The 11,229-nt window shown below is 41.9% G+C and overlaps 3 protein-coding genes across 3 annotated transcripts; all 3 read left to right on the top strand.

Annotated features, from left to right (window-relative positions):
• Window positions 1–2,912: 2,912 nt before the first annotated feature.
• LOC131696439 (uncharacterized) lies at window positions 2,913–3,998 on the top strand. Its single transcript, XM_058984978.1, has one exon. It carries the CDS (start codon window positions 2,913–2,915, stop codon window positions 3,996–3,998), a length of 1,086 nt encoding a protein of 361 aa, XP_058840961.1.
• A 166-nt stretch (window positions 3,999–4,164) lies between these two features.
• On the top strand, window positions 4,165–5,397 carry LOC131696438 (uncharacterized). The gene has a single exon (XM_058984977.1). The coding sequence runs from the start codon at window positions 4,165–4,167 to the stop codon at window positions 5,395–5,397; it is 1,233 nt and encodes a 410-aa protein (XP_058840960.1).
• Window positions 5,398–6,806: 1,409 nt separating this feature from the next.
• LOC131696437 (uncharacterized) lies at window positions 6,807–7,969 on the top strand. The gene is made up of 2 exons (XM_058984976.1): window positions 6,807–7,303; window positions 7,360–7,969. The coding sequence occupies exons 1-2, from the start codon at window positions 6,807–6,809 to the stop codon at window positions 7,967–7,969; spliced, it is 1,107 nt and encodes a 368-aa protein (XP_058840959.1).
• Window positions 7,970–11,229: the final 3,260 nt, after the last annotated feature.

Genomic DNA, 11,229 nt, shown 5'->3' with positions numbered 1-11,229 from the left:
ATTCATCGGTGGTTATCGCGATACATTTTGCGTTACTTTCCCGTTTATTGGAGTTGAAGTTGATGCGGTTAACTTTCAATTGTTTTAAAATAAATAACTATTGGAGGACATGTTGTTGGCAGTTGAAAATCAATAGTTTTGGACATTTTCTATGCATAGTGGGGTCCGACGATGTGTCAAAATAGAATTTTTTGTCAACTTTTCGGGAGAGTTTTATATTGAAAGGAAAGTTATTGGCAGTTGACAATCAATAGTTTTGGACATTTTCAATACACAGGGGTTTCGACGATGTGTCAAAATGGATTTTTTCATCTTTTGGTGAAAGTTTATTATTGAAGAAGTTATATTGAAGAAGTTATTGGTAAGTGAAAATCAATAGTTTTGGGCATTTTCAATGTACCGTCGGTGCGTCAAAATAGAAATTTTTTCAACTTTTCGCGAACTTTTTATATTGAAGGGCAGGTTGTTGGCGGTTGAAAATCGATAGTTTTGGACATTTTCAATTCACAGGAGGATCCACCAGTGCACAGTGTTTCCAAAGTGGCAAAAAGGTGAAAGAAATTCTTTGAACCACGAAAAACATTTTTTAGCTATAGTGTCTTCAGCAAAGTTTATTTATATTTTTTTGCATTTAAAAAGTATTAGTTGGGTGATTAATCCCTCTAAAGCTGAGCAGCAAGTTTTTGTTTGGTCATTTATGAAAATAAAAAATACTTTCTTTGGCAAAGTTGTTGAGAATATCTTAAGTATTAACTTCGCTGAAGAGACTATGTGTCTATCTGTCGATTTTAAATTACATTTGTGGAGATTTCTTTGATATACCCCTGAAAATTGCGTTTAAAAAATACTTTTCCTGGTAATTTTGTAGAGTTTTAAAATGTTCCAAGATTTTGTTCAGTATAAGAAAATACAGAATTTTTGTAATGTAAGTTTATTTGTATCTCTTACAACTTAGAAGTTATCGAATGTTTTAGTGCCCAAAAAGCAATATTTTGGTATGGAAGCCGCAAATTTCCGCAGACGAATACCAATACGAATCTGTAAAACAAACACTATCAAAATCGTTTGGTGGACTCTAGCCTACGTCCAAGTCAAATTCGAGTAAATTCCTTCTTTAGAATATTTTTTTATCTTAGAGATGCAAAATATACAAAAATAATAATACTGTACTGTAAGACCTCCTTAAGGGAAATTTTTACTAAATGGTCAGAACGGGTTAAGAGGCTTTGTCGAGGGACTAAAGAAGAATATTTTAACCGCTCCGATTTATTAAAAAGAAAGAAAAAATATGTTAGTCCAGGTGTTTGCGTTTCGACTTTATCTCTTCAGAACCAGAAAAAATATGTGCCGATTGTGCTAATGTCATCGATTTATCAGCCTAAAATTCGCCAAGGGGCTGATAAAAACGGGTCTTCATTGTATTAAAAAAAGAGGGGGCTAATAGCTTCCTAACTAGAAAAGGTAATCAAACATTGGAAATATGTATGTATATTCTCTTTTTTAAAATCCGAAATCTTCTAGTTTAAATTAAAATTAAAATAAAATCTGTTAATCACCACACCACTAAAATGTGTAGTGTAATTTGTGAATGGCCTAATAATAGTGGTTTAGATGTTTTTTTCAATACACTACAATTTTGCGTGCTATAAATTACTAATTATACAATAGCCCAAAATTTGTTTTTTTTCATGGTCAACACAATTTTGATCACCTTTTTGCCGCTTGGAAACACTGTGCACCTGGGACTCTTCTGTGCACAAACTTACTCCAAAAGTTGAAAAATTCAATTTTGATACTGTTGGAGCAACCCTAGGCTTAAGCGTCATGAAATCATATTAATTAATTATCCTTCTCATTTCACCTATACGAATGCTATCAGTAATATTACTTTCCTTATCACTAGCCTTCGGCTAGTGATCGAAGTACATTTCGGATAGGCCTTTTGCTGATTCCCTTTGCTCTGAATTCACATATACAGCTATATGCAAACCAGTATACAGTCAGTTGAAATAAAAGATCGAAGTGATCACATCTTATTATACCTACATCGCTGTAAGAAATAGAGTGTCGTTACAATAAATCGTTCAGTTTTAATTGCAAGTAAGAACCAGATTTATCAAATCACGTTCCCTCGGTTAGGAGTTAGAGTTCGCCGCGCTTACATTTTCTGGTCCTTCGAGCCGGATCAGCCGCGTTTTGTGAACATTAACAGCTGATAAAAAGTGAACCAGTGTTTCGCGGGCAGACTCCATACGGGTGGAGAGTGAACAATCTCGTCTTGCCACGTGCCGTCGGTACCATACCGAGTGTGATAAGTATCGTTATTGATCGAGAAGCAGTTATTAGAAGTGCGCGAAAGACCGTTTGTATTAAATCTGGTCTCGTTAGTGTCGTAAAAGGAGGATTCGTCGTTTAGCGGGCAACGTGGTACCCGCGTGGTGATCGTCACATTATACAGACAGGCTTGGCGTGGCCCAGTGGACAATAGACATCGAACAAAGACATCGAGGTGACGCCATCATTGTCTCGAATTGCGAATTTGTAAGTACCACATGCGAGTGCTATCAATTGTATAAGGTGGCCCAATCGTTTAATTGGCTACAATATCAAATGATTTTATTTCATCGTATTTGCTCCGTGTGCTTTCATCCCGAGCTGGTTGGTTGGTTATATGCATTGAGTGCTAGATCGATAGTCGTACTGTGAACGTAGGTGAGAGCTAAATTAATAAAATGTCTGCTTTAAGAACCTTGTCCCGCCAAGAGCGGTTTTACCTTGATACGATGAATAATCTGAAAAAGTTTGTTGCAAACTACAATGCATAACGCGACAAAGCGCAACTGGCGGGATGGAAGTAACGAGCAGAAAATTTGTATACAGAGTTCCAGAATAATCGTCTCCAAATAGAGGTGATGTGCGATGTTACCACCAAGCCCGTTGCTGGTGAGGAAGGACCACAGGTTAGTGAAGAAGCCAATCGTCTCGTACGACAGGGATTTGAAAATGATTATGTAAACGTCTACAGTTTTCTTACTAACGAACTTAGTAGACCTGATGTAAGACCGCCATTTGCAATTCCTTCAAGCTCAGGGAATCAAATGGTCACAATGGAAGGTTCATTTTCTCGCATCAAGCTCCCTGAAGTGAAACTTCCAACATTCGACGGTACAGTATCCGAATGGATTACCTTTCGAGATACTTTCAAATCTCTTATTGAATCTAATCCCCAGTTGTCGCAAATTGATAAATTTTCCTATCTGGTGGCATCGTTATCGAAAGATGCCAGAAAGGTGATCGAGTCAGTAGAGCTCTCTGCTGCCAATTATTCTGTTGCATGGAACCTGTTGGAAAAACGGTTCGACAATAAGAAACTTGTAGTTAAAACTTTTATCGATGCATTGTTTGCCATCGATTCTATGAAACGAGAATGTTATGACTCACTTATGTCGTTGGTGGATGATTTTGAAAGGAACTTGTGTATGATCGATAAAATGGATATCCCAACGAACGGCTGGAGTGTGTTATTGGCACATATGGTTTGCAGTCGCTTAGATTCATCCACGTTGAAGCAGTGGGAGACTCACCATAAATCTACCGAGGTTCCCAAATACAAGGACGTCGTCGCATTTCTCCGTACACACCTGACGGTGCTTCAGTCGCTTGCTCCGTCGAAGTCTCGCTCTTCTGATTCTGGCAAAGCGGAAACCTTTCGAACACTCAAATCACGAATTAATACAGTCCACACAGTTACCAGTTCGTCGTCCAACACGTGTCCGTTCTGCTCCAAACTTCCACACTCACCTTTTAAATGTGATATTTTCCAAAAATTATCGGTCACCCAACGTTTTGATCAAGTGAAAAAGAAAAACCTCTGCATTAACTGTTTCTCTTCGTCCCACCTCCTGCGGCATTGCTCATCCAGTACATGCAGAGTATGCAACCAGAAACACCATACCATGCTCCACCAACCAACAAATAAGCGGTCAGTAGCTCAATAGAGGGCACCCTCATCGAGCGCACCTAGCTCGAACAGCCAACCCAACCAAGCCAATTTATCGAACCAATCTCCCTCGCACTCTCGGCCTATCTCGTCGCCAGAATTCCAATCGCCACCAGCCACCGCCTCTAGCCTCGTCTCCACCACTCTAGTCGGTTGTTCTCGGAATGTTCCTGCTACGCCGCATTTCCGATCGTCAAGAAATAGGAGGTGTGGGTAACTCAATCGTCGTCTCCTATCACGCAGTTGTCATTCAGATAGGGTCTCGCTGCACCGATTTCACTGCTCAGGCACGGTGTCATATTTTGAAGAAAATTAGTCGAGAACTACCAGTGAAATGCCTTGATTCGTCACAATGGACCATCCCCTCCAATGTCGTATTAGCTGATCCGCATTTCAACGAGCCTAGACCTATTGATATCCTAATTGGAATGGATATGTATTACGATCTACTCTTGGAAGGCTTTACAAAGCTGGGATACGAAAAGCCAGTCCTACAGAACACCGTTTTTGGCTGGGTTGCATCAGGGAAAATAGGATCCAACCCACAATCAACTCCCAAACTCGTTCATGTATCAACTACGCTATCCCTTGACGAGCAGCTTTCTCGTTTTTGGGAGATTGAGTCATGCTGGACCAATAGCACTCATTCGTTGGAAGAAACGGGTTGTGAAGAACACTTTGCCAATACTGCCTTTCGGGATCAGTCAGGTCGGTTTGTAGTCACCCTTCCAAAACGTCCGTCGGTTATAAGCAAACTGGGCAACTCAAAAGAGATTGCCACTCGAAGATTTCTAGGGTTAGAGCGTCGTCTAATTTCGAATCCAAAGCTAAGTGCAGCTTATGCTTCTTTCATAAATGAATACCATCAGTTGAATCATATGAGAGAAATCAACGACACTTCCTCCGTTGATCCGTTTTCGTACTACTTGCCACACCATGGCGTTAAGAAGGTGGATAGCATCACAACAAAACTGCGGGTGGTATTCGACGCATGTCGATCTGACAGCGGCATATCTCTGAATCAGGCATTGATGGTGGGTCCTGTAATCCAGGATGATTTGTTGGCAATTATTCTCCGTTTTCGAATGCATCGCTATGTGATTATCGCCGACATAGAGAAGATGTTTCGCCAAATTCGGATACACCCCACGGACTACCCACTGCAACGAATTCTATGGCGCAGCACATCTTCTGAACCTCTCCGCACATTCGAATTAGTGACAATGACTTACGGCACGGCCTCTGCTCCATATCTAGCAACGAAGTGCGTACAGCAGCTGTCAAGAGATGGGTCGAAGGAATTTCCCCATGCATCACTAGTCCTGGAGAAGGATTTTTATATGGATGACATGCTGACCGGTGTCGATGATGAGGAAGAGGGAGTGGAACTTTGTTGACAACTTCTATGTTTGCTAAAATCTGCCGGTTTCAGCCTTCGTAAATGGGCATCCAACTCATCTACCATTTTATCAACAATCCCCACTGACTTGCAAGATGAGCGTGTTGCCCTTACTCTCGATTCACCGTCAACGTCGATCAAGACTTTGGGCTTGCAGTGGCATCCATCCGATGACATGTTCCGTTATTCCGTTCCTGATTGGACCGAGGAGGGTCCAATAACTCGACGAATCATTCTATCGGACACCGCCCGACTCTACGATCCACTCGGACTGATCGGTCCGGTCGTAGTCTTGGCCAAAATCTTCATCCAATCACTTTGGAAAACTTCGAAAAATTGGGACGAACCGTTAGATGACACTCAGTAGCAGTACTGGCGAAATTTTCGTAGCAGCTTAGAAGACCTTGATTCGCTAGTTATACCTCGATGGGCATCCGCCGCCAGTGTTCCTGTACTCATCGAATTCCATGGATTTTGTGACGCATCCGAGAAGGCATATGGTGCCTGCCTTTATATACGAACAGTTTCTAGAAACGGGACTATCTCCGTGCGCCTAATGGCCGCCAAATCAAAGGTCGCGCCTCTGGGAGATTCGAAAAAGCAAAGGCGTGTCTGCCTTCCAAGGTTGGAGCTTTCGACTGCGCTTCTTTTGAGCCACCTCTATCACAAGGTCCAAACTAGCACTGCACTCAACGTCCAATCATTTTTTTGGACTGACTCAATGATTACCCTTCATTGGCTCAGTTCTTGTCCATCACGATGGAAAACTTTTATAGCCAATCAAGTGTCGGAGGTGCAGCATCTCACTGCTGGTAGCATCTGGGCACATGTTCCTGGCATAGAAAACCCGGCAGATATAGTTTCTCGCGGAGTATATCCTGATCAGCTCAAGGTATTGAAAACCTGGTGGAATGGTGCACCATGGCTTGATCAACCATCCCGCTTTTGGCCCACCCTAATTCCACAAACATCTGTTAACTTGCCAAAGGATATATTAGAAGAAAGACCAGTATCGCTCGCTGTTCAGGTGCCGCCACCAAATGAAATATTTTCACTGCGATCGTCGTTTTCGACTCTTATTCGCCTCGTGGCGCTTGTTCGTCGTTTCCATCATAACGCCAAACCCAAAAATCGCAATAACCGGAAATATGGGTTCCTACGTACAGTTGAACTAGACAAAGCCGTTAAAACATTGGTTCGATTAGCACAGTTTGAAGCCTTTTCTAAAGATATTATCGCAGTGAAAACCAACGGCCAGGTGGGACCAAACTCCGATTTAAAAACCCATGCCCCAAACTGGTTGATGGAGTTCTGCGTGTTCGTGGTCGGCTAAGACATGTAGCTATTTCCGAGAATAGGAAACATCCAATGATCCTGCCAGCACGACATCCGTTAACTAAGGCTATCATGATACACTATCACCAAAGCCATCTCCACGCCGGACCTCAGCTTCTCGTAGCATGCGTCCGGGAAAAGTTTTGGCCACTTCGCATCCGCGATTTGGCACGTCAGGTGGTGTATTCCTGCATAAACTGCTTTCGTTGCCGACCCCACAATCTTGAGCAACTTATGGGAGACTTGCCGCCAGAGAGATTTACTCCAACACTACCCTTTCTCAGCACTGGAATAGATCTTTGTGGCCCGTTCCAGTATCGTAAGATCAAAAAGGGATCACCCATCAAGTCATTTGTGGCAATTTTCGTGTGCCTTGTCACTAAGGCAACCCATATAGAGCTCGTCTACGATCTCTCCACAGCAGCATTTATAGCGGCGCTGCATCGGTTTATTGCTCGTAGAGGGAAGCCAAATCTCATCGAATGTGATAACGCCAAGCACTTCAAAGGAACGGCAAGGGAGTTGGCTGACCTATCGAGACAGTTTACTCACAGCAACACCAGGGCGCAGTGATTAACCGCTGTGCAGAAGATGGCATCACCTTTAAGTTCATCCCACCCCGCAGCCCGCATTTCGGAGGTGTGTGGGAAGCGGCGGTGAAATCGCTGAAACACCATCTCCGTCGAACTACGGGAAACTCCGTGCTATCTCAAGACGAATTCGTAACATTGCTTGCCCGCATAGAAGCTTGTCTGAATTCAAGACCCCTTACACCGCTGTCAGCCGATCCTAACAACTTGGAAGTCTTAACACCGGGCCACTTCCTTGTGCATCGTTCCCTTACGTGCTTTCCCGAACCCGATCTCTCTGAAATCCCTCGAAATCGGCTGGATCGTTGGCAAGAGAATCAAGAACTTCTACGGCATGTCTGGAAACGGTGGACGATCGACTATTTGTCCGGACTACAGCCACGTACGAAATGGACGCGAATACGAGACAATATCGTTATTGGCACTATGGTGCTTTTGAAAGAGGAAAACCTCCCACCGCTTAAATGGCGATACGGCAGAGTTACCAACATCTTCCACGGCCAGGACAACACCATCCGGGTAGTAGATGTTCGAACGGCGGATGGAGAGTACCGGCGCGCTATTAATAAGATCTGTATTCTTCCTGTTCGCGAACCCACAACCGACACGATTGAGGCGGACAGCCGCATCCCAGATCTGCAGTAGGAGGTCGCATCGCAGAATTACGATCTGCGCAACGATCGGGGGCCTGAGGGTCTCCGATCCCTGTAAGTATTGTTTTATAATGTTCTCGCAAAAAACTCAAATAATTTTCGTCCTCCGATAATGATTCGTAAAAAATTCTAAGAATTTTCGTCCTCCGGCATGTGCTGTGCATTACGATGGCTACTCCAACCCCCAACCACGAGTACGCCCAACCCGATGGCTTCAAGATGACCCGCGAATGGTGTGGATGCGACGAGCGAAGTCCTGAAGGATGAACTACGACATATTCAACTATCCGAAAACAACAAAAGCTGCTGAAAGGTACCCTGCAGAATTCCGTTGACGTCACTGCAAGCAACGAGAACGACGACGACAACATTCCAACTATTGGCGATTCGTCTAACCATCATATGCCAATCATCACAGGAGCATCATACTCGTCTGCATCATCGATAGCATCAGATAGGTTGAAAGGTTCGTCCTTTCAATAGGGGCCGGCATATGTTGGAGCAACTCTAGGCTTAAGCGTCATGAAATCATATTAATTAATTATCCTTCTCATTTCACCTATACGAATGCTATCAGTAATATTACTTTCCTTATCACTAGCCTATATATAGCTATATGCAAACCAGTACACAGTCAGTTGAAATAAAAGATCGAAGTGATCACATCTTATTATACCTACATCGCTGTAAGAAATAGAGTGTCGTTACAATAAATCGTTCAGTTTTAATTGCAAGTAAGAACCAGATTTATCAAATCACGTTCCCTCGGTTAGGAGTTAGAGTTCGCCGCGCTTACAGATACATCGTCGGACCCTTCTGCGTATTGAAATGTCCAAAATTATTGATTTTCAATTGCCAAAAACTTTCCCTTCAATATAATACACTTTCCCGAAAAGTTTAAATAATTTCATTTTGACGCATCGTTGGACCCCGCTGTGCATAGAAAATGTCCAAAACTCTTGATTTTCAACTGCCAACAACATGTCCTTCAATAGGTATTTATTTCTAAATAATTGAAAGTTAACCGGATCAACTTCAACTCCAATAAATGGGAAAGTAACGCAAAATGTATCGCGATAACCGATGAATCGACGATGACGATGAAAACGACGATACAATTATCGACGATGACGATGAAGGCGACGATACATTATCGTTAACGGAGTTTCCGATGACGATGCATTATCGTTAACGAGTAACGCCGGTAAATTATCGTGAAAAATGTATCGTATTAACAACCCTGCACTCGATAAACAAATTAAAGTGCAAGAAAAGCACAACCAATGCTGGAAAAAACAGATCTCCCCAAGGCGGCCCTCTATGGAAATACTCGAGTTGAAGTTTGTCTCATTCCGTCATCAATTACATTACTATATATTACTATTAGTTCTGAAATGAAGGGATAAAGTCGCAATATTAGCCTTTCTTACTTTTGTTGGCACGTCTTAAGTAAATCGAAAGTTACAGTTGTTTAACAACTTAATACATACGTCTGACATTAGAAACTGACAATTCCGTTGCGCCTACTTCATAATAATGGCGCAAGTGCAACAAAATGGTAAGTAGGGGAACATGCATTTGATGACGGAATGAGACAAACTTTAACTCGAGTATTTCCATAGAGGGACGCTTTGGGGAGATCTAATTTTTCCAACATTTGTTGTGCTCTTCTGCACTTTAATTTGTTTACCGAGTGGTTTGCCCATTTAAAAGTAATCGGTATTGGAAAAAGATCTATTTTCAATCAAGAATCGCTATTATCTCCACACATACCAACGATATCAAGTTTCCGTCTTTGGCAAAGTAATGCAGTTTAACAGTCTAAACAATGTTCTAGAATATTTATATGGTGGAAAAAATCTAGAAGAAAACTTATGATGAAAAAACTGCTTTTAAGGGTCCTTTCACAAATAATCCCCTATATTTCAAAAAGCATAAAAGCTAGAGAGTTAAGTCTTCAGGTAGAATGTTTGCAGTGAGTTTCTCCACTAGTTTACTGAAGTAAGTGTTTGTCTATCTGAATTATTGCAGAAAATAAATTTTGTAACTCACTACTAGGGGCATTAATCATCAATAAGATAAGACAGAACGAAGGGGAGTTTTTTCTCGAAGACACCACATTGCTAAAGTCAACAGTTTTGATGCAATCTAAAAAAAACCCATTTTTTGCTCTTTGGGACCACTGTACAGTGCACGCCATAATATATATGATACCCATATTGCTAGTATTCCATCGAAGTTAGCAAATAGTACCCCAGCACTGGAACCTGCTTCCGGAAACCCGGATTCCCGGGAACCGAATGAAGTAACCCGATTCATTTTTACCTAGTCCAAAAGTGAATGAGTTCCTAAATCCAAAACGGCCAAAAGTATCGAAATCGGTTGGATATTACCTTAGTTACGGGCATTTTAGTTTTGTGGGTACCCGTATACCCACGTCGGCCTGTTACGTAGTAAAAAAATTCAGGAGCGCCTCCTCACTCCCACCCTTACTATATCAGCAATATTATTAACCCAAAAACTTGACTTAGTGAAGTTCTAAGATGTCACAAAGTTCCAATTTCCAGCTATGGATAAAACATAGGAATTTAATTAATTGAAACTTAAAAAGGTACCCGGGTACCGCGTCGGACACACAACGGTTAAGCAAGTCATCGAGTATTGCGGGGAATGTTTGGCGTGATGATTTGTCTTGGGATGAATTAAATTAGATTAGTTTAATTAAAGTTATTGGGTTGATGCGCAGGGGTAATTTACTGGGGAGTACGTACAGTACAATACACTGATTTTAATAGTCAAGATATTTGCCCAGAATCTTAACGTGCTAGGTTCCTTCAAGTTTAGTCTTGGGTGGTTCAACAATTTTAAGAAATGGTACGGGATACATAAAGTGAAGCTGTGTGGGGAAAAATTGCAATAAAAAACCACGTTACCTCTCTGCTTGACACATCAATTAAGTCAACATCAGATAGTGTATACGAATCGTTAAAAACAGTTACTTCGGAATTATCCGCTGATTTGCGTGACATGAACGCGGAAATAAGTCAGCTTAGTCAGCTGTCGTTAGACACAGCCAACAGCAATCCTATGAACCCAAATTCCACCCTAGGATACGAGATTCTCGACGAGTTAAAGTCGGTCTCAGTTGCCCTCAATGAAAACAAAAGCACCAGGCAACTACGGTCGTCACATGAATCAACGTTGCTGTCAGAAATTCTCAACGATGTTAAATCGATGTAAGCATATGTATAT

This window comes from Topomyia yanbarensis, chromosome 1, assembly GCF_030247195.1.
Source record: "Topomyia yanbarensis strain Yona2022 chromosome 1, ASM3024719v1, whole genome shotgun sequence".
NCBI lineage: Eukaryota > Metazoa > Arthropoda > Insecta > Diptera > Culicidae > Topomyia > Topomyia yanbarensis.
This window is presented reverse-complemented; position numbering and strand designations above follow the sequence as displayed.